This window comes from Saimiri boliviensis, chromosome 7 (assembly GCF_048565385.1).
Source record: "Saimiri boliviensis isolate mSaiBol1 chromosome 7, mSaiBol1.pri, whole genome shotgun sequence".
NCBI lineage: Eukaryota > Metazoa > Chordata > Mammalia > Primates > Cebidae > Saimiri > Saimiri boliviensis.
Window position 1 is genome coordinate 70,557,674 of NC_133455.1, and position 23,468 is coordinate 70,581,141.

Sequence of the window (23,468 nt, forward strand, 5' to 3'; positions counted from 1 at the left end):
CAGAATTATACCTTGCCCTTGTCAATGGAAGTTGATGTCTCAAACACAAAATATAATGTCTTTGTTGCCCACTGAGTGCAGTTAGTTAGCTGAATTGTAGCTTCTGGGCAATCCCCTTCCTCTGAGTAGGTTAAGGGTAAGGCATATTTCAGGACTTGGCTCAGAAATAAGTCCTGACTTTTTTCCAGTGAAAATGCAACTGAAAGTCTCTTTATGTCCTCTTAGTTTGAAACCTGCAGCTTGAACTTCCCAGCATGGGAGAAAGTTATCCCACCTTTCACCCTGCCCTCTCACAACACACACACACCAGTATCATCCACAAAGGAATTATTTTTTCCCCAGCTGACCATCTCTCTTTCTCTCTCTCTCTCTCTCTACACACACACACACACACACACACACACACACACGCCAAAGAAAAAGAAAGATAGGTATTTCTAGCTTCATTTTACTCTGTAGGAACAAATAAAAGTGGGACCCTGTGAGTGTGGACAATGCCACAGGCAGAGGGACTCCCTTTCTTTATTGGTCTGTTGACTCTGCTGGAGAAAGCTTTGAATTCCAAGCTTTGATTTGCTTCCTCTTCTTAGAAGAGTTATGAACTCTGTTCTGGAAACAGAGAGATAAGTTCAAAGTTTATCAGACAAAAGCATCTAAGAAAGGGTAGTGCTGATATGAATGACCTGGTCCACGTGGGGGTAGGATCCACATTGCAGGCTCTGATGCAATACATATGCTGTGGTAGTCCTCAAACTAAGAGACCCTGTTTCTACCTTAAAGAGACTTAATGACTGTCTAGTTTGGTGTTTTCCTCAGGTCCAATATCTCTGAAAAGAGACATAAGAGGAAGAGGATTATTTATCCTCCCATCCATAAGCCTGTGTTTCCAGTTCAAGGATTTAGGTCACCAAGACGCAGACCCAAAAAACTGTTCATTTAATAACCCAAGAAAGAAGGCAAGCACGGTGGCCCAAATCTTCCAACTGGGGCAAGATTTAATATAGTGTTCCAGTGGAAAGAACCCTCCAATGGTAACCTGGGCTCTGCATGTCCTAATTCTGTTGTTAACCAGATGGGTGACTCTAGGCTTAGTTTCTTCTGTTAGAAACCAGGAGATTGTAGATCATCTCTCAACTCCATTTCAGCTCCAGGATTCCACAGGTCCTGGAGTACCTGTGCCCCAGACCCTCCACATGAAGAAGAGAGGCTTACCAAATTGGATTATGAGAGCAAGACTGTTAGCAGAGGAGGCTGAAAACATCTTTCTGGCCCAAGAAACAGTGAGCTTTTTTTGATCAGCATATATTAGGGACTTTGGGCCACAACTGCAATCAAAGGCGATTGTTCCTGTCTTTTTTTTTTTTTTTTTTTTTTAAATACGGGGTTTCACCATGTTGGTCAGGCTGGTCTTGAACTCCCGACCTCAGGTGATCCGCCTGCCTTGGCCTCCAAAGTGCTTGGATTACAGGCGTGAGCCACCACGCCCGGCCTGTTCCTGTCTCTTTTACATTTTCTTGCTACTGTACCCTAGTCAGAGTAGCTGAGACTTCTCTGTAATTTCAAACTTCACTGGAGAGAGGTAACCCTGTTTAAGGCATCTTTGGCTTTAAAACTGATCATTATAAAACTCAAATTGAATTTCCCTGCTCTACTTTCTCCACCCTTCTCTGAACATACAGCAGTGACTTCATGGGGCCTTTCTATAAACAGAGGGCAATACTTGGGGGAATACCCAAAAACCCCAAAAAGTATCATCTCCATTGTATCATATCTAGTGATGTAAAGTATTTGGCCCTTTTCCTTGGTTCCTTATGTCCTGAAATGAGACACAAAAAGGATAGGATTATTTCTTCTCCCACTCGTAAACCTTAGCCTTCTCTCTCTTCTGCAGTCTACATGGGGAGGACAGAGAAGCACAAAGAACAAGAGAAAAGATGCATCCATCTGAGATCTAAAAGGAGAAAATGAGGTGATATTTTCCCACTGCCCAGGTGCTGTGTTTTCAGTTCATACCCCTTTTTATTTTAGAGACTGGCCATTCCTAGGATGACCTGGGAATTTATCCCCTCTGCACTGCTCCCCAAGCACTTGGATAATGAAGCTGAACAATCTTCAACTGTATTATATGTAGACAGAAGGTTACCATCTACAGCCTGGTGACAAACAGGTCAGACCTTTCCACTGTAAAGACAGGCATATGAGCTAAGCTAAGGTTGGTGGGTTTCCTTCAGAGCACACTAGGTTGACCCTAAAGATTATTGCAGAGTTGCAAATTGCTCAATGTCTAGGTCATTTAAGGGGCTTGCAGACAAGGCCTAATTCCATACCTTCTGGCCTCTTTGCCTTTTCCTCCTCCTCAATTAGGCAAAGCTTTGATGGAGAGCAGAGCCAGCTATTCAACTCCAACATGTTTTTGCTCAGATTTCATTCAGTTCAGGAAGGCACAGACAGTAGAGGATGACGCTGTGGGTTTGCTCTACTTGTAGTACATGGATGGCTCACACCCAAGGCACAGGGGAAGTTCTGTCTTGTTAAGAACCACTGGTCTCCACCTCAGAACCCAAGTCCTAAGGGAAAATGGAGAAAATTTTTCCACTTCTCCCTGTTATAGTTTAGAAACAATAACTAAAAACATGGTAGGGCGCCGGGCGCGGTGGCTCAAGCCTGTAATCCCAGCACTTTGGGAGGCCGAGGCGGGTGGATCACGAGGTCGAGAGATCGAGACCATCCTGGTCAACATGGTGAAACCCCGTCTCTACCAGAAATATAAAAAATTAGCTGGGCATGGTGGTGCATGCCTGTAATCCCAGCTACTCAGGAGGCTGAGGCAGGAGAATTGCCTGACCCCAGGAGGCGGAGGTTACGGTGAGCCGAGATCGTGCCATTGCACTCCAGCCTGGGTAACAAGGGCGAAACTCCGTCTCAAAAAAAAATAAATAAAAATAAAAAAATAAAAAAAACATGGTAGGAATCCTTGCCGCTCTCTCCACCTTCTCCCTCTTTCCATTCTTCTTATGACCTTTTACCCCTAGGCCACAATAAGCATGTATTAAATGACTTTTTTTTAGGGTCTCTCTGTTACCCAGGTTGGCCTTGAACTCCTGGCCTCAAGCAGTCCTCCTGCCTTGGCTTCCCAAAGTCCTGGGATTACAGGCATGTGCCACCATGCCAAGCCTAAATTCCAATTTTGAAGTGTCTCTGTATTAAACAGGATTCTTGTTTTGTTTTGTTTTTTTTGTTTTTGTTTTTGTTTTTTTTGAGACGGAGTTTCGCTCTTGTTACCCAGGCTGGAGTGCAATGGCGTGATCTCGGCTCACCACAACCTCCGCCTCCTGGGCTCAGGCAATTCTCCTGCCTCAGCCTCCTGAATAGCTAGGATTACAGGCATGTGCCACCATGCCCAGCTAATTTTTTTTTGTATTTTTAGTAGAGACGGGGTTTCACTATGTTGACCAGGATGGTCTCGATCTCTTGATCTCGTGATCCACCTGCCTCGGCCTCCCAAAGTGCTGGGATTACAGGCTTGAGCCACCGCGCCCGGCGGATTCTTGGTATTTGACGAGTTTCCATTAACTGTGATGTCCATTTTATTTCAGGCGTTCAGAGCCACCACATAGAGAAAACTTGACTTTCTGACATTTTTGTCACCAATACTTAGAGCCATGAGAATGTTTCTGGGGAAAGGCAGATGGTAGCTGATGCCTGACCTCCTCTTGGAAATCAGACACTGGATTGGTCCTCACTGCTGCCTGTCTGGGAGTCTGGTGGGAAATCTTCTGTCTAGAAATGATGCCCATTCCCATTCACATGTTGTTGGGAGAAAGCCAGGGCCATGGAGAACTCTTGTTCATGCCAAGTAGATTCAAACAAATAGGGAACAGCTGGGCACAGTGGCACATGCACCTGTAGTCCCAACTACTCATGAGGCTGAGGAAGGAGCATTGCTTGAGGCCAGGAGTTTGAGGGTATAGTGTGCTATGACTGTGCCTGTGAACAGCCACTGCACTCCAGCCCAGACAACATAGTGAGATCCCATCTCTAGTAAATATAATAAATAAATAAGAACAAGGAAGAAAATCTGTGTCTCCAGAGGTTACAATGACTAACCTTCCCTCCCTCTTCAGAGATATTCCTTTTGAATTGGAAGACTGATTGTTTCTAGTTGCTTTGTGTTTGGCTCAGACTTGAATTTACAGTACATATGTGCCTACCCCCCATCACTGAGTGATGGTTATGTTGCTTTATTTATTTTGTGACAGAGTCTCACTCTGTCACCCAGGCTGGAGTACAATGGCGCGGTCTCAGCTCACTGCAACCTCTGCCTCCAGAGTTCAAATGATTCTCATGGCTCAGCCTCCCAAGCAGCTGGGTCTACAGGAACGTACCACCACGCCCTGCTAATTTTCATAATTTTAGTAGAGATGGGATTTTACCGTATTGGCCAAGCTGGTCTCAAACTCCTGACCTCAAATTATCTGCCCACCTCAGCTTCCCAAAGTGCTGAGATTACAGGTGTGAGCCACTGCCCACAGCCGACAGTTAATGTTGCTTTAAAGCCAATTTCCTTCCAAGATCTTTGATCCAAAACTGTCTGATGTAACTAACTTCCCTCTCCTTATACCTCCCCCTCCTGCAATGTGTCTCCAATTGGCACTGCCTAATTCGACCTAGTTCCTCTAAGGACACTCAAGATCTGCCTGCCTGATTAGGCAGGGGAGGAGGTGCTTTGAGAGTGGAGAGTGGGAAGGCTGGACAGGATGTGCTGCAGGGCGACTTGAGGAAAGAGTAAAAAGTACATCTACTGATTTGCTCCTGGTTCGCAGAAAACCAGGAGTGAGAACCGCAGAGTGTCAATCCAATCCCCTCTCACTTCCAGGATTACCAGCTTGGCATTAAAACCAGCTAGAGGCTGGGCGCGGTGGCTCACACTTGTAATCCCAGCACTTTGGGAGGCCAAGGCGGGTGGATCACGAGGTCAACAGATCGAGACCATCCTGGTCAACGTGGTGAAACCCGATCTCTACTAAAAATACAAAAAAAAATTAGCTGGGCATGGTGGTGCGTGCCTGTAGTCCCAGCTACTCAGGAGGCTGAGGCAGGAGAATTGCCTGAACCCAGGAAGTGGAGGCTGCGGTGAGCCGAGATCGCGCCATTGCACTCCAGCCCGGGTAAAAAGAGTGAAACTCCATCTCAAAAAAAAAAAGAAAAGAAAAGAAAAAAAAACCAGCTAGAGAGTTGGGCGGTGGCTCATGCCTGTAATCCCAGTACTTCGGGAGGCCAAGGCAGGCAGATCACCTGAGGTCAGGAGTTCAAGACCAACTTGGCCAACATAGCAAAACCCTGTCTTTACTAAAAGTACAAAAATTACCCAGGCATGGTGGTGCACGCCCATAATCCCAGCTACTCAGGAGGCTGAGGCACGAGAATCATTTGAACCGGGAGGTAGAGTTTGCAGTGAGACAAGATTGTACCACTGCACTCCAGCCTGAGCAACAGAGCGAGACCGTCTCAAAAAAAAAGAAAGAAAGAGCCGGGCGCGGTGGCTCAAGCCTGTAATCCCAGCACTTTGGGAAGCCAAGGCGGGTGGATCACGAGGTCGAGAGATCGAGACCATCCTAGTCAACATGGTGAAACCCCGTCTCTACTAAAAGTGCAAAAAATTAGCTGGGCATGGTGGCACGTGCCTGTAATCCCAGCTACTCAGGAGGCTGAGGCAGGAGAATTGCCTGAGCCCAGGAGGCGGAGGTTGCGGTGAGCCGAGATCGTGCCATTGCACTCCAGCCTGGGTAACAAGGGCGAAACTCCGTCTCAAAAAAAAAAAAAAAAAGAAAAGAAAAGAAACAAACACCCAGCTGGAGGCAGCTATGATTTTGCACAAGATGTGTCAAAGAGCACCTGTTAAGAGCAATTAAGCAGGAGAGCTCAGTTTGCTGTTGGAAAGTCCAACTCAGAAAACAACTCCTGACTCTTCTGGAAATAGTTTTGGGGCCATTTGGGCAGAAGTCCAAGAATGAGATACAATTCTTGAGCCAGTGCTAGCTGAACGCTATGCTTCACCTGTTCTGCCCACCTAATGCTCGTCTAGCCCTGCATTCGCACAGGCATTAGGCATGCTGTACACACACACGCACACATGCACACGCACGCGTACGCACACGCACACACGGTAATATGAGCATATTGCTTCCTCAGAGCCAGCTCAACTTGTTCTTTTTTTTTTTTTTTTTTTTTTTGAGATGGAGTTTCACTCTTGTTACCCAGGCTGGAGTGCAATGGCGCGATCTTGGCTCACCGCAACCTCCGCCTCTCGGGTTCAGGCAATTCTCCTGCCTCAGCCTCCTGCGTAGCTAGGATTACAGGCACGCGCCACCATGCCCAGCTAATTTTTTGTATTTTTAGTAGAGACGGGGTTTCACCATGTTGACCAGGATGGTCTTGATCTCTTGACCTTGTGATCCACCCGCCTCGGCCTCCCAAAGTGCTGGGATTACAGGCTTGAGCCACCGCACCCGGCCTGTTCTTCCTTTTTACCCACAGGGATCATAACAAAGGAAAAAATGCCTTATCTGATATTAGCACCAGGGAAAAGAATTAGCCAGGCGTGGTGGTACATGCCTGTAGTCCCAGCTACTTGGGAGGCTGAGGCAGGAGAATGGCTTGAACCCAGGAGTCAGAATCATGTCACTGCACTCCAGCCTGGGCAACAGATCGAGGCTCCATCTCAAAAAAAAAAAAAAAAAAGGGAAAAGCAAGAAGATCTATGAAGGCCTTGAGTAGCCTGGGTTTTGAAAGGTTTAATGGAAAGAGGACACCTCAGAGAGGCAGGCAACTTGTGTTCTTGTTCTTTTGTTCTCACCATGAACTCTGGGACAAGTAAGGGAACTGCTCTGAGCCTCAGTTTCTCTAAACAGAAAACGAGAAAATCCTTCTCACTCTTGCCTCTCCTGCATGGGGAGGTGTGTGAGGAAGGTTTCAAGTGACACTTTGAACTTTGCATTCTTTTCTTCTTTTTTTGAGATGGAGTCTCCCTTTGTTGCCCACGCTGGGGTGCAGTGGCATGATCTCTGCTCACTGTAACCTCTACCTCCCCGGTTCAAGTGATTTTCCTGCCTCAGCCTCCCGAGTGGCTGGGATTATAGGTGTGCATCACCATGCCCAGCTAATTTTTTTGTATTTTTAGTAGAGATGGAATTTCACCATGTTGGCCAGGATGGTCTCGAAATCCTGACCTCGTGATCTGCCTGCCTTGGCCTCCCAATGAGCTGGGATTACAGGCATGAGCCACCTCACCCAGCCTGGGCTTTGCATTCATTTTGAAAAACCGCAGCTTTGCACAGTGGCAGTATCATAGCCAATGAGATTTATCCGAGGCTCGATTACTGCTAATTGAAAACTTTTCCCAATACCCCACCATGGCAACTTGCAATATAGTTGGCATTGGCAATTTTTTATAGTCTCTACAGAGATACAATTTTAAAAAAAGAAAAAAGAAAACAGAAAAACCCTAAAGGGCAATTATGAATCTAATGATTTGGAAATGAAAGGGCCCCTGAATACCAGACTGCCCTCCTTTATCTTTTGATCTCTATCTCAAGTTTTGTGGCTAGTTCCAGAGAGTGTGAGTTCTCTAACTACTATGGACTTGGGCTCTTCTAATCATTGTTCCTAAGGGACCCTTCAAGGAACCACTTATCACTGTGGCTTGTTCTGGTTGTGCAGTCCCAAAGTTCAGTCCATCCCAGGAAGGATGTCAAGAAAAGAGGAGTTAATAAAGTTAGGTAATTTTTTTCTCCACACCCTGGCTTCCTAGAGAAATAGGGTTGATACTAGAAATCTATGACAAAATGTAAGAGAGAATTGTTTTGTCAAGTGAAGGTAAGCCCATGTGTCAGGTTATCTCATGAGCCTTTTTTTTTTTTTTTTTTTTTTTTTTTTTAAGACAGAGTTTCGCCCTTGTTACCCAGGCTGGAGTGCAATGGCGCGATCTCGGCTCACCGCAACCTCCGCCTCCTGGGTTCAGGCAATTCTCCTGCCTCAGCCTCCTGAGTAGCTGGGATTACAGGCACGTACCACCATGCCCAGCTAATTTTTTGTATTTATAGTAGAGACGGGGTTTCACCATGTTGACCAGGATGGTCTCGATCTCTCGACCTTGTGATCCACCCGCCTCGGCCTCCCAAAGTGCTGGGATTACAAGCTTGAGCCACCGCACGCCCGGCTCGTGAGCCTTTTAAAGGAGTCTCTCAACTCCAGACAACAATTGGGGGAGGGGGCAGGAAAACAGATACTTCCTCTGTGTGCCTTCCTGCACCCCTCACCCCCACCCCCACCTCTCTCAATATAGCATTAGGAGCAAACCAAATTTTTATCCATTTGCCTCAGTGAGATCCTTCAAAAAGGCCAAGAATCCCCACAGCAGCTCAGACAGTTCCCTTGTCCGATTCTTGCTTCTACCTCAGGGCATTTAGTTTTCGTCAGATGAGTGGGGAAAGCAATTTTTTTTTAGGTGGGGGAGCAGGTCTCACTCATCGCCCAGACTGGAGTGCAGTGGCAGGATCTTGGCTCACTGCAACCTCCACCTCCCAGGCTCAAGAGATTCTCCTGCCTCAGCCTCCCAAGTACCTGGGATTACAGGCACATGCCACTACTGCCCAGCTAATTTTTGTATTTTTAGTGGAGATGGGGTTTCACCATGCTGGGCAGCCTGGTCTTAAACTCCTGATTTCAAATGATCCACCCTCCTCAGCCTCCCAAAGTGCTGAGATTACAGGCATTAGCCACCACACTGGCCCCGATTTTACGATTTTACGTGTATGTACATTTCTACCAGATCCAATTTTTTTTTTCTCTCCTCTCACAGGCTCCTAAAGAGATAATTCGTTGCAACAAATTATCACTTTTAAGTGTTCTCAGTTCCTGATTGTTCAATACTCTACTGCCAGTTACTGCTTGCCTTCCCTCAAATAGACTAACCTTCATTTTAAATTCACCCTCCCCACTTCCTTTTTTAAAATAAGCAGTGCAGAGTAATTGATGAGAGGGTGGGGATAACCACTTACAAGTTTAATTTGTTTATTACACCTTCAGTAGAGGACTTATCACTGAACCCTGAGTGGGCTGCTCTCCTCCATCTTCTACTTTTCCTGTCACCCTCCCTCACACCACACATCCAAGACAGAATCCCTTGAATGATTGAACCCAGCTTCTTCTTATTACTAACCCATCTTTTAACTGAGGTATAAAGCCTCTAAGGGGCTGTTTTGCCTCCTCAGGGCTGAGGAATAACCTGTCACCTACCACCTTAACTCCATCTACATACAACGGTCTAATCTCAAAATCCAGGACCACTCTGGATTAAGATAGTGTTTTCACCTCAGAGGCTGGGGAGCCAGCAGAAGTTGTAAATTGGAGGAAATATTGGGGTTTATAAATCAGGGTACATTGTCTTTCACCAGGACAAAGCGTAAGGTTTTTCTTCTTCTTCTTCTTCTTTGGAGTGCAGTGGTGAGATCACAGCTCACTGCAGCCTCAACCTCGGCTCAAAGTGATCCTCCCACCTTAGCCTCCTGAATAGCTGGGACTACAGGCACATGTTACCATGCGTGGCTAATTTATTTTTTTATAGAGATGGGATCTCCCTATATTGCCTAGACTGGTCTCAAACTCCTGGGCTCAAGTGATCCTCCCACCTTCTTCCCAAAGCACTAGGCATTGAGCCACAGTGCCTGGCTAAGGTTTTTTTCTTTAAGATAGTATCAGACCATGCTTAAGTACTCCTTTCAGTTTCTTGCTAACTCAAGAAGTTAAAGAAAAGCCTCCTCCCTTCCAAGATTTATCTTCTAATAGCAGCTATTTTCTCTTTCAGCAGAATCTCTTTAAAATGGACATAGAAGACTGCAATGGCCGCTCCTATATGTCTGGTATGCCTTCTGTGTTCTGTTTGTTAGGGGTCAGAAGCAGACACTCTCCAGTAGAGAAGAGAGCCTTCAGCCTAGGCACATGGCCTCTAAATGTCCTAGTCACACAGCTAACACTCATGCTTGGTGGCACTTGATAGTGTGCATTTATTTTGGTGATTTTACATTCCCTAAATAGTAATTCTCTTTTCCAGACTTCTTAGGGGATAGAGGAAGGAATAGGAGGGGAATATGAGTGGGCATCATTAGAAGAATGATTTGAAGCAAATCTATGGAAAGAAAATATGGTTCCTTCTCCTATGCTCTGAAGTCACCAGCCAGACATGAAATTCTGTTCTATCCAGATAGAGTGGCACAAGGTTTTAGACCTCAAAGGCCTGCAAGGGTCAGGTGGGCATGTGAATGAGTGATGTAAGGTTAGGATAGTAAGCAGAAAAGAATAGTGGGGGCTGTCATGAAGTGAAGAACACATGTCCCACTTAAAGGGACAGCAGCTTTCAGTTTCACCAGTTCTTGTCATGCAGGAATGTGTATCTAATGTGGCCAAAATTTCTAAATTTTTTTTTTTTTTTTTGAGACGGAGTTTTGCTCTTGTTAACCCAGGCTGGAGTGCAATGGCACGATCTCGGCTCACCGCAACCTCCGCCTCCTGGGTTCAGGCAATTCTCCTGCCTCAGCCTCCTGAGTAGCTGGGATTACAGGCACACGCCACCATGCCCAGCTAATTTTTTGTATTTTTAGTAGAGACGGGGTTTCACCATGTTGACCAGGATGGTCTCGATCTCTTGACCTCGTGATCCACCTGCCTCGGCCTCCCAAAGTGCTGGGATTACAGGCTTGAGCCACCGCGCCCAGCCCAAAATTTCTAAATTTTTAAGAAAAATCAGAAATTCAATTTTTGGGGGGAGGGAGAAGATATTCATGAGGCACTTGTACAGATTTTTTTTTTTTTTTTTTTTGAGATGGAATCTTGCTCTGTTGCCCAGGCTAGAGTGCAGTGGCATGATCTTGGCTCACTGCAACCTCTACCTACCGGGTTCTAGTGATTCTCCTGCCTCAGCCTCCTGAGTAACTGAGATTACAGGCACCCATTACCATGCCCAGCTAATTTTTATATTTTTAGTAGAGACAGGGTTTCACCATCTTGGCCTCCTAAAGTGCTGGGATCACAGGTACGAGCCACCGCACCCGGACAGAAATCCAAATTTTTACATGAAATGTCTCCATTTTAAAATAATGTACTCGGGCCGGGCGCGGTGGCTCAAGCCTGTAATCCCAGCACTTTGGGAGGCCGAGGCGGGTGGATCACGAGGTCGAGAGATCGAGACCATCCTGGTCAACATGGTGAAACCCCGTCTCTACTAAAAATACAAAAAATTAGCTGGGCATGGTGGCACGTGCCTGTAATCCCAGCTACTCAGGAGGCTGAGGCAGGAGAATTGCCTGAACCCAGGAGGCGGAGGTTGCAGTGAGCCAAGATCGTGCCATTGCACTCCAGCCTGGGTAACAAGAGCGAAACTCCGTTTCAAAAAAATAAAATAAAATAAAATAAAATAATGTACTCAAGGCTGGGTGCAGTGGCTCACACCTATAATACCAGCACTTTAGGAGACAGGCAGATCACCTGAGGTCAGGAGTTCAAGACCAGCATGGGCAACATGGTGAAATCCCGTCTCTTCTAAAAATATAAAAATTAGCTGGGCATGGTGGGGTGTGCCTGTAATCCCAGCTACTTAGGATGCTAAGCCGACATCACACCACTGCACTCCAGCCTGGGTGACAGAGCCAGACTCTGTCTTAAAAAAAAAAAAAAAAAATGCTGGGCCGTGGTGGCTCACACCTGTAATCCCAGCACTTTGGGAGGCCAAGGCGGGCAGATCACGAGGTCAAGAGATCAAGACCATCTGACTAACACAGTAAAACCCCGTCTCGACTAAAATATAAAAAATTAGCCAGGTGTGGTGGCACACGTCTATAGTCCCAGCTACTCAGGAGGCTAAGGCAGGAGAATCACTTGAACCCAGGAGGTAAAGGTTTCAGCAAGCCGAAATTGCACCACTGCACTCCAGCCTGGGTGACAGAGCAAGACTCCGTCTCAAAAAAAAAAAAAAAAAAAAAAAAGAAACCAAAATTGGGTTTTGATGTGATGAGTATTCCTATCAGAAACCCAAGCACCATTGTGGAAATGACCTATAGCTTATTTTTTACTCTAAAGTAGGACCAATGAAGGAATTATTGACATGCACTAAAGGAGATAGCAAGATGGGTCAGAAACACATATGAGAGTCATTGGCAACACCCGGGTAATGTAAGGTAAGATGTTGACTCTGACCCCTTTCTTGTTTAAGGAGGGAAGGAGTTGGAATGGGTAAAGGCATTCAATACCTGCTACATGCTTGACAGAATGACAGGGATCAGGTAGACTCATTTAATTAGAAGAGAATTTATTAGAACAAAAGTCATGGTCCTTGTGAGGAGCGAGCCAGTCCTCCTACCTCCTCCTTAGTTAAGCCTATTCAGAAAACCACCACTGAGCAACAAGTACACTCGGGACCCTGTTTAGTGCTGGGGAACACTCAGATGGATAAAATCCAGTCCCTGCCATAAAGCAGGCAAATAAGAAACTACAAATCCCGTGGAGCTCTTTTCAGACCTGTTCATGGAGAATATTGGATGCTGGTGGAAAAATTCTGAGGTGATTTGCTTCACTGTGCTATGAAACCAAGCTTTCCCTGCTTTCAGCAGATTGGCATTTCCTAGATAAGAAGTGGCCTCTGCACAGGATGGTTTTTGAATGGAAGTGGAGGCCAGGAACTCCGCATCTGCACTCTGAGAATTCTAGATGTCAGCAGCTACCTTAGAAAGGGAAAGGGGAGGCCGGGCACGGTGGCTCAAGCCTGTAATCCCAGCACTTTGGGAGGCCGAGGCGGGTGGATCACGAGGTCGAAAGATCGAGACCATCCTGGTCAACATGGTGAAACCCCGTCTCTACTAAAAATACAAAAAAACTAGCTGGGCGTGGTGGCGCGTGCCTGTAATCCCAGCTACTCAGGAGGCTGAGGCAGGAGAATTGCCTGAGCCCAGGAGGCGGAGGTTGCGGTGAGCCGAGATCGCGCCATTGCACTCCAGCCTGGGTAACAAGAGCGAAACTCCGTCTCAAAAAAAAAAAAGGGAAAGGGGAAAGTCAAGATAGGGCTGCCATTAGCTCTGAAAAGTACCCCTCTTAGGACTGGGCATAGCTGCCCTCATGACTGACCCCTCTCTCCTGGAAGAGTCATATGGAAGCAGAGGGAAAGGCTGCAGCACGCAGCTCCCCTGAAGCACACTGCGGGCCTCCACAGGCCATCACAGCTCTTCTGCTCCACACCAGGTGACCTCCCCGCATCTGGCCACTTGATGAAAAGGGTATCTCTCTTGCTCTTCCAAGAGATTTGAATTCCTCCAGAACCTGATCCAGAAAATCCATCTTTTCTCCCTTTTTCTCCTTTTAAAGGTGCAGATTATTCCCTTCAGGAGCAGGGAAAAAGGGGAGATAGGCAGGAGTCTATTTCATGGCACAGATAACCACCCCTCCGTTTCCCTATGTTTCAAGCAAAACAGAGTTGCTCAAACCCGGCTGATGCCATTGATCGACTGAGCAGTGAGTTTTCCGAGACTATGAAATGCTTAAGAGAACTTTAGTAGAAAGGGATTCAGGGGTAGGCAGCCCAAAGTTTCAGAGCCCCGCCCACCCCCAAATTCTTGGAATCAGAAAATGTAGTCTTCCAAAGTAGGTCAGTTTGTCAGTGAGCAGCTCCTCTGAAAGGGAAGGGAGCAGAGGCCTTGTCCTGATAGAGGGTGGATTCATCCAGGGCTTTCGGCTGCTGGGGCCCCAGGGGCACAGGAGGGAGGGGAGGTGGGGAGCCTTTTTGCCTCAGATCTGAAAGGTCTCAGGGCCCTAGAGCAACGCTAGCCTGACACCAGACTGTGCTGGGCCCTCTCGCTGCTGGAAAGGAGGGGGCTGTCAGTCCCCAGATCTAGAGAGCAACCTTCCTCCTGGAGGAGGAGGGAAAGAGTTTGGTGGGGGAGGGGCTTTCTGCCCAATCTGAGAGCCTTGAAGCTGTCCGTGTCCTGGGCCCCATGACCTCTGGGGCCTTGGCTTCCCCAGCTGGCACAGGATTGGACCTTCCCTGGGGCCCCCCTTTTCTCCCTCCCACCCACAGGCCCATCCATCTCTCTCTCTCTCCTCTCTCTCTCTCTCTCTCACTCTCTCTCTTGCACACAGTCTTGCCTCTCTCAGGCATTTGTTGTGCAGTTCCTCTTTGTCTGCTGGGCACGAGGGCAACGGCATCTGCCTTTCCCTCCCTGTGCACACACCCACCCCCTATTCCCTTCAATGTCTTGGAAAAGGGATGCTGTAGCCTAGCATCTCCCCCACCATACACACATATACATTCTCTCCAGCCCCCTCCCCAAGCACATCCAAGCGTGCTCTCCCCTCTCCCTCTCCCTCTCTCTGTGCCTCTCTCCCTCTCTCTTTCTCTCTCTCTCTCTCTCTCACATACACACACACACACACACACTCACTCTCACACACTCACACACTCAACACACATACACCCTGGGCTGAGCTGCTCTTGCTGGCTGCAGCCGTGGGCCTCTGCTCACCGTGCTGCTGCTGCTGCTGCTGCTGCTGCCTGCGAAATGACGGCGGTTCCCCTCACTTCCAGGAATCCACGCTTCCTGGAAGGTGAGTGGCTGGGCTCACCCCTGCCTGCCACTGAGACGCAGACATGCATACACCACCCGCACTCCCTCGCCGTTTCCAAGGCGGCGGCCGCGTTCGCACCCCAGGGTCTCACCGGCAAGGGAAGGATAATGTAAGTTCAGGCAGAAGGCGGCTAGTGGAGGGAGGAAGGGGGGTGCTGGGGCTAGGGAGCCAATTCAGTAACAACTCCCAAGCCTGAGGAGATGGAGAGGATGGGGGCTCTGTGTGTGTGTGTGTGTGTGTGTGTGTGTGTGTGTGTGTGTGTGTAGCGGGGGAGGGGGCGTTCCTCCTTATACTTGCGGAGGATGGGAAAGGGTGTTTGGTGTTGCTAAGCAAAGACGGCGACTTGGACAGTGGGAGCCTGTGGTGACATCTTTATTAGGCCTTGGGGATAGAGGTAGAGCTGCCTGGGGTGAAATGCCGAGACAGGCCTGGGTGGGAAGGGGTAGTGGAGAAAATCAAGGTAAGGAAGAGGAGCCTTGGCAAGCAGATGCCTCAGCCTGCAACAGATCTGAGGGGCCTCAGCCTCCTCCCCACAAAAGAGCTGAGGATGGGCGTCTTTCTTTGCTCTTGTACCCACTATAACCTGCTGGCAGGCTAGGATCCTGCCACCCTGGAGCCCATGGTCAAGAAAGGGAAAGCAGTTATGATGAGGTCCCCTGCAAGGCAGTGTGGAGGTTCTCCGAGCTCATGGCTATTCCCTAGAGGTGGCCACTATTTGAAGGTGTCAAGGAAAGGCAGCAGGAGTGGAGGGCTAGTCTCCTTTAACATGTGAAACACCTTTCGCTTGGGGCCTGTTTCCCAGTTCCTTTCTCTCCTCCTGCTTTTCAGCCTTTACCTACCTCCCAGTTCCTCTGATGTGAACCTCATGATCTGGCTTTGCCCTCTCAGGGTTCAGCCAATCTATGATGACTTTGAGCAAGAAAATTTCTCAGAGACCTAAGAGCAGCCCTGATTCTTGGCTTTGACAGTCTGGGATTTCTTGGGAGTCCCAGACTTTGAAATTCCCTCTCTGGGGTTTCTGGAGCTGAGAGAGGAACTGCTAAACTTCCTAAATCTAACTCTAGTCCCCTTCACTCTTGAGCTAGAATTCAAAATCCTTGGCGCCCAAGAAAGACTTTCTGACTCCTGAAACAGATTCATTGTTATATATTAGCCCCATGAAAGTAAACTTGAGCCTGTTTTTCCTCCTACCTTAATCTTAGGGAGGGCAATAGCATCAAAGAGCCTCTTGAATTACTGGTATGACTCCTGCTCCTCTTCCTGTTTCTGGGCCTTAATTGGGAAAGCCACAAAGGATGCTTTCCCCTCAGTGTTTCTAAGTGGACTTTTAAATATATTTTCCTCCATATAGCAAATTCCTGGCCTCAAGAGGTAGCCTCAGCCAAATAAGCTGGGACCAGCGATGGCTTTCCAACAAGCTCACTCATCCTTTTAGGGTCAAGGCCTCAAAGCCCAGTGCCCTTTTTTTCCTGATTAGTAACATCAAGTGATTTAGGGCAAGTCAGCACTAACATTTGAAAGGGAATAAGAAGATACCCTTTTCAGCCCCTCTAACCCTAGTAAATTCTACACTGAGTTGAAAGGACATATATAAAACTGGCTCTGAGTCGACAAGTCTTAACACACAATCCTGAAATGCTCACATCATGATATGTGTGTGGTTCTGATTTCGGTCAACATTTTTAGGTAACCATGGTTCACCTAAAGAGTCCCAGCTGGGAAAACTCAGATTCAAGCCATAAGGCTTTTTCTATAGATAGTGAACAAATTTCCTTAGGCTTTGATGGGATAGAATGGGGGAAATGGGACTTTAGGAGAGGATATGAATGGGAAATGGTCCCAAAGTCCTGAGTGGTTGTTTTCTTCCCACTGACCAAAGCTGGAGAGGGATCCCTCAGGAGGGTGTGTTCCGGATTTCTTGCCTCAGGCCCAAGACTCCAACCATTTTATAATGGAATCTTTATTTTGTGAAAGTAAGTATGTACATAGCTGGGCAATTGGGTAAAGTACTAATAGGTGGACTCCAGGGATAAATTTCAGGCTTTCTCTCTCTCCTGCTCTCTTGCTGTCTCTCCTGCGCTCTCTCTCTCTCTTCCATATTTAGGCCTGTGTGCACACATCCATGCATGTTCATGTTAGCAGATAATGTAGAAGGCTACCAGTATGTTTATCCCAGTAGGTATGTTCTCTTTATATGTATCTACATATGTGCTGTGTCTGTGTGCGTGTTTATCTACATGTATTTTTATTTCACCTATGTAATTGTGCAGAAGATTGTGGGGAGGAGGGATTTTTTTAAAAAAGACATTCATATCTTTCTTTAGGTGTGTTATCTGATTTTGAAAAACGTCGTGGAATCGCTTCTCGGCCTTTTGGCTAAGATCAAGTGTGAAAAACGTTGTGAAACCCTTGAAAAGCATTTTTACAAAACAATTTATCAAAAAATTAAAACAAATATACTGAGAATAAATTGATCACTTAACTGTCAAAGAATATAAAATAGTAAACGTGACTGGAGTCAGATCAGTAGAAGGCTTTCTAGAGCAGTCAAATTTTTGCTGAATTTAGAAAGTCTCAGGTGCCCAATTCTTCTCTACTAAGATGGTGACCCCCAATTGGCTCCGTAGGACATGGACACTTACTGTCTGCGATCCCAGTTCCACACTAGCAGCTATGTAACCTTAGACAAGGAACATAACCCATAACCTTTTTTGTACCTCAGTTGCCTCATCTGAAAAAATGAAGTTAATATTAGCACCTACTTCATATAGTTGTTGTGAAGATTAAATGAGATTATTTCAAGTGCATAGAATAAAACCAGCACTCAATATTAACTGCTATTATTATTACTAATATTATCATTAGATTCAGGGACAATTCCAGTTACTCTTCTTGTAGATCCTGAACCTGGTTGGGGTCCCGAAGAGGAACAGTAGGGAAGAATGTCTGTCCTGAACATCTTTCCCTTCTGCAGCCCCCATTTTCCTCTCCGCCCTGGCACACCCAGCCCCAGCCCTGCTTCCTGTGGACGTCAGGCAGTGATGCTCTTCCCCTCAGGCCTAGATAAAGGTAGGGTAGGCAAGGCCCAGCCACTGAGCTCACGGAAGGCAGCACCAGGCATCCAGATTGGTGGGGGCGCAAGGTATGGTGCCCAGCATACAATACTGCCTTGTACATGGCTATGAAGGAAATGTTTGTGAAATTTAACTGAATTTTTTTTTTAAGATTAGGCAATGGATAGTAGGTAACTCCAGCTTCAGCTTTACCTGCCCTCTTGTTCTCTCCTCCAAGGTAGCGGGGACTCATCTCTGGAGAAGGAGTTCCTTGGGGCCCCAGTGGGGCCCTCGGTGAGCACCCCCAACAGCCAGCACTCTTCTCCCAGCCGCTCACTCAGTGGTAAGTGTAACCTCCTACCACCTCCTGGCAGTAGGCACCTCCATTTGCATTTGGCCTTCAATTTATCTTCTACTGGCAACCATTTCCCCGTCGTCTCCTCCAGCTAGTCTCCTGCTCAATCTCTAAGAGCAATAAGGAGCCCAGTGTCTAGGGTTTTTCTGGCTTCTGAAAGGAGAGTGAATAGTCACCGGCAGACTAGGGTAGAATTAAAAGAGATATGGGTGGGATTGAGATAAACGTTTCAAAGAGAAATTCCGGAATTAGAGAAGCAGGTAGACAGAAATAGTCATCAAGTGGAGTTAAATAGGAAATGGAGGGTAGAAGGACCTTCCCATCTCCTCACACCCCATTCACCTACCCAGACAGGGTCCCCATGACTGCCCCTCCCCAGCTGGCCCTAGATCTGTGACATTCTCTAAATGGTTGGAATAGCCAGGAATGTAGGTCGGAGCTAGAGCCAAAGCATTCTCCTCACTGTTTCCTCCTTCCTTTATCCCTCCTGCCCTGCCTCAGCGTTTTACGGAGGTGGAGGGGGTAGAGGAGTTCAGTCTAACAGGGTGGGAGGGACTGTAAGCATGTCTGTCTTCCAGTTTGGCTCTCTTTGGCCTGTTGTCTCCCTTCAGTCCTCCTAGGTCTGTTTTCCCGCCACTGTTAACTTGCTGGCTTCCTGCCCAAGGCCAAAGCGAGACATCGTTCTTAATGACAAGAGAGTGGAGAAAAAAAGCTCCTCTTAGTCCCCTCCTCTCCTCAGTGACAGAGGACATCTTATGTACCCTCAACTTTGTTTTTTTTTTTCTTGAGATGGAGTCTTGCTCTGTTGTGCAGGCTGAAGTGCAGTGGCACAATGTCAGCTCACTGCAACCTCTGCCTCCCAGGTTAAAGTGATTCTCCTGCCTCAGCCTCCGAAGTAGCCGGGATTATAGGCATGCACCACCATGCCCAACTAATTTTTGTATTTTTAGTAAAGATGGGGTTTCACCATGTTGGCCAGGCTGGTCTCAAACTCCTGACCTAAAAAAATCCACCCACTTCGGCCTCCCAAAGTGCTGGAATTATAGGTGTGAACCACTGCACCCAGCCCAACTTTTTTCTCTTAACACCTATTTGCCTGGTGGGTGGGAGAAAAGTTTGTCTCAGGTTCCAGAAGGACTCTGATATCACCAGCAGGGATATTAGAGTATCGGCCCCGTTTAAGGCTTGAATGTCTCAGGGTCTAAAGACACTCTTATAAGAATGCCAGTGCCATTCTGGGTTGGGCATGGTGGGTCATGCCTGTAATCCCAGCACTTTGAGAGGCTGAGGCGGGTGGGTCACCTGAGGTCGGGAGTTGGAGACCAGCCTGACCAACATGGAGAAACCCCGTCTCTATTAAAACTACAAAAATTAGCTGGGCGTGGTGGTGCATGCCTGTAATCCCAGCTACTCGGGATTCTGAGGCAGGAAAATCTATTGAACCCAGGAGGTGGAGGTTGCAATGAGCCAAGATTGCACCATTGCACTCTAGCCTGGGAAACAAGAGCGAAACTCCGTCTCAAAAAAAAAAAAAAAAAAAAAAAAAAAAAAGGCCAGGCGTGGTGGCTCACGCCTGTAATCCAAGCACTTTGGAGGCCAAGGTGGGCGGATCACCTGAGGTCGAGAGTTCAAGACCAGCCTGACCAACATGGTGAAACCCATCTTAAAAAAAAAAAAGAGTGCCATTCTGGCCCAGGAACAGCTTCCCCCTTTGCCCCTCTCTCTCTCTTCTAAACACTATCCTACCCCTCAGCCAACTCCATCAAGGTGGAGATGTACAGCGATGAGGAGTCGAGCAGACTGCTGGGGCCAGATGAGCGGCTCCTGGAGAAGGACGACAGTGTGATTGTGGAAGACTCATTGTCTGAGCCCTTGGGCTACTGTGATGGGAGTGGGCCAGAGCCTCACTCTCCTGGGGGCATCCGGCTGCCCAATGGCAAGCTCAAGTGTGACGTCTGCGGCATGGTCTGCATCGGACCCAACGTACTCATGGTGCACAAGCGCAGCCACACTGGTGAGTAAGCCAGAGGGGCCCTGGGAGGAGCTCCCAGGGTGGGGTTGAAAGGCATGGGCAGTGCTGGGGCTGGAGGAGGCCCTGCAGGGGGTGGGTGGCCTCAGAATGGGAAGGGTCTCTCCCAGCACATTTTTTAGCTGACAAAATGAGGCGGGCTTGTGGGGGGGTGTGGAATTTGAATTCCCCTTAATACTTGTAGTCTCCTGGCACTTTTCTCACTGCTGTTATGAAAAAAAAAAAGCTGATATGTTTCTCAATATATGAGGGAGGGGAAGGTGTGGTAGCCTCAAGAATGAGCCAGTGGTCCAATAGGGGTAAGACTCCTAAGTATTCTTTGGGCCCTCCCATCTCATAATTTAAAAAAAAAAATTGGCCAGGCACGGTGGCTCACGCCTGCAATCCCAGCACTTTCGGAGGCCGAGGCTGGCAGATCACGAGGTCAGGAGTTCAAGACCAGCCTGACCAACATGATGAAACGCTGTCTCTACTAAAAATACAAAAATTAGCAGGCATGGTGGCATGCGCCTGTAAAGCCAGCTACTCAGGAGGCTGAGGCAGGAGAATCGCTTGAACCTGGGAGGCACAGATTGCAGTGAGCCAAGATTGCACCACTGCACTCCAGCCTGGGCAACAGAGCAAGACTCCATCTCAAAAAAATAAAAAAATTAAAAAACCCAGAAAACAGAAGGCTCCTCTTCTCAGCCTCCTCAGCCTGTGGGCTCCTAGGGTAGAGTGTAGCCTGTGGGGCTCAGTTTTTGGTAACAGTCTTTTGGCCTCGTGTTCCAGGCCCCTCTCCCTGCCACACACCTCTAATCCACACCTTCCCCAAGGTAAGACTATTCCCAAGGGATCTTAATAAAGCAGGATTTTGGGCCGGGCGCGATGGCTCAAGCCTGTAATCCCAACACTTTGGGAGGCCGAGGCGGGTAGATCACGAGGTCAAGAGATCGAGACCATCCTGGTCAACATGGTGAAACCTCATCTCTACTAAAAATACAAAAAATTAGCTGGGCATGGTGGTGCGTGCCTGTAATCCCAGCTACTCAGGAGACTGAGGCAGGAGAATTGCCTGAATCCAGGAGGCAGAGGTTGCGGTGAGCCGAGATCGCGCCATTGCACTCCAGCCTGGGTAACAAGAGGGAAACTCTGTCTCAAAAATAAATAAATAAATAAATAAATAAAGCAGGATTGGTGTGCATGGCACTTCTGCCCATCAGCAATGTGCTCAGAGCACCTGTCTTTGGGCAAGATAAGGTAGAGGGTTGGGGTATAGGTTCAACCTTCTTTTTTTTTTTTTTTTTTTTTTTTTTTTTTGAGATGGAGTTTTGCTCTTGTTACCCAGGCCGGAGTGCAAAGGCGGGATCTCGGCTCACCGCAACCTCCGCCTCCTGGGTTCAGGCAATTCTCCTGCCTCAGCCTCCTGAGTAGCTGGGATTACAGGCACGCGCCACCATGCCCAGCTAATGTTTTGTATTTTTAGTAAAGATGGGTTTTCACCATGTTGACCAGGATGGTCTCAATCTCTTGACCTCATGATTCACCCGCCTCAGCCTCCCAAAGTGCTGGGATTACAGGCGTGAGCCACCGCGCCCGGCCGGTTCAACCTTCAAAGTTCCTCACATGCAATCCTCTGGGATTGTTCTTTCACTTGCAGGTGAAAGGCCCTTCCACTGCAACCAGTGTGGTGCTTCCTTCACTCAGAAGGGGAACCTGCTGCGCCACATCAAGCTGCACTCTGGGGAGAAGCCCTTTAAATGTCCCTTCTGCAACTATGCCTGCCGCCGGCGTGATGCACTCACTGGCCACCTCCGCACACACTCAGGTCAGTGACTGTCCAGTGGGAGGAGGGAGTGAGGCTCCAGCACACCCAGTATGTAGAGCTCAGTGATTTCTCTTGTATTTGGGGAGTTACAGTGTCTGTCATTGAGGAGGGGAGAGCATTTACAGAGCAGATAGGGTCCCCTGCCTCTCTCATTCATCCTCTGGGCAGCAAAGCCCCATTGGGAATTTGGGAGACACCTTGATGGGGTATTTTATATCTACCATAGTCTGTGACTTGGAACAAAAGAAATATGTGCAATATTCTTTTTTTTAATTAATTAATTAATTAATTAATTTTTTTTTTTTGAGACGAAGTTTCGCTCTTGTTGCCCAGGCTGGAGTGCAGTGGCGCATTCTTGGCTCACCGCAACCTCCGCCTCCTGGGTTCAAGCAATTCTCCTGTCTCAGCCTCCCAAGTAGCTGGGATTACAGGCATGTGCCACCAGGTTTGGCTAATTTTTTGCATTTTTAGTAGAGACGGGGTTTCACCATGTTGGCCAAGATGGTCTCGATCTCTTGACCTCGTGATCCACCCGCCTCGGCCTCCCAAAGTGCTGGGATTACAGGCGTGAGCCACTGCGCCTGACCTTTTCTAACTTGTTTTAGATTGTTGATGCCGAAATCCATGCCCTATTACCCCCAACATCTAAGCCCCTGGGAGATCCCTACTCTCATTCCCGTCTGCCCCAGGCCTCACACCTGTCATCATCTTTACCCTCCTTCCCTCTACACCACCAGAGGTCTTAGGCAACCAGTCTGTCCTTTTATTTACTTCCTGATGGCTCCTGGAAATAATCCATGGGCTTCTCAAACTGAAAAAAAGGGAGCCTAGGAGGTCCAAATAAGAAAAGAGTACCCTATTTCTGTTCTGTATCCCAAGAGGTTGTCACCTTCCCAGATGCAAGAGAAAGTACAGAGGGTGCCTAGAGATCAATGTTTGGAAGAGTGCTGGGAAACTGGCTGAACAAGGTTTTCTAGCCCAGTCAAGACTGTTTGAATCAGTGTCTGTCTGAATCAGCTGGACAGATAGCACTTTTTAGGCATTTTACTAAGCTTTAGGCTTTTGGCTTGGACTTGGGAAGAAGCCAGGAGCTGAGCTGGCAGGAAGGAGGAAGCTCAAGATTGGGAAAAGGCAGGAAGAAAGGAAGAGGGGAAAGAATTAGTAGGGTCTGTCCTTGGAAACTTTCCTGGCTATTTTTCTCTTAAACTCTCCTGAGCCAGGACTTAAAGGGACAGAGCAATAATTTCACCACCCTTTACTTTCTCCATCCACTTACCTTGTTCCAGGTTCTCCCACCTTGTAAGTGGGACCTCTTTATCTCTATGTATGTGGAGAAACAGGGAAAAAGATCATCACTGGTTCATGCTTTATATCTACAGAGCAATTTCACTTGTGTTTCTTCATGTGATCCTCATAACAGTTCCAAGGTAGATGTGATTATCCCAATTTTGTTGACAAGGAAAATGAAGCTGTTGGGGAAAATAATGACTTGGGGTCACGTAGCTATTTTGCAGCCTAGCTGGAACCCAATCAAGGTCTAGTACCAGAAATATGTAT

At 47.6% G+C, this 23,468-nt stretch overlaps 1 protein-coding gene, 1 long non-coding RNA gene and 1 other non-coding gene across 9 annotated transcripts in view; 2 read left to right on the forward strand and 1 right to left on the reverse strand.

Annotated features, from left to right (window-relative positions):
* IKZF4 (IKAROS family zinc finger 4) overlaps window positions 1-23,468 on the forward strand; it is a 34,606-nt gene that overhangs the window by 2,195 nt on the left and 8,943 nt on the right. The window contains exons 2-6 of one of the 7 annotated variants that reach the window (XM_074402735.1): window positions 1,892-1,969; window positions 9,869-9,920; window positions 17,959-18,063; window positions 19,829-20,089; window positions 21,744-21,911. In XM_074402735.1, coding sequence (XP_074258836.1) covers window positions 9,881-9,920; window positions 17,959-18,063; window positions 19,829-20,089; window positions 21,744-21,911 — 574 coding nt within the window. In that variant the 5' untranslated portion in view covers window positions 1,892-1,969; window positions 9,869-9,880. Of the gene's footprint in view, window positions 1-1,891; window positions 1,970-7,926; window positions 9,921-11,368; window positions 12,231-14,689; window positions 14,777-16,546; window positions 16,641-17,958; window positions 18,064-19,828; window positions 20,090-21,743; window positions 21,912-23,468 lie in introns of those variants that run through there. The other 6 variants (XM_039472081.2, XM_039472084.2, XM_039472082.2 and 3 more) reach the window with 6 other exon arrangements.
* LOC141585126 (uncharacterized) lies at window positions 526-14,616 on the reverse strand. The gene is made up of 3 exons (XR_012518453.1): window positions 14,565-14,616; window positions 2,328-2,567; window positions 526-609 (listed from the first exon to the last, which is right to left on the reverse strand). It is a non-coding gene; the product is annotated as an uncharacterized LOC141585126 (long non-coding RNA).
* On the forward strand, window positions 7,326-7,466 carry LOC120365251 (U4 spliceosomal RNA). The gene has a single exon (XR_005580254.2). It is a non-coding gene; the product is annotated as a U4 spliceosomal RNA (small nuclear RNA).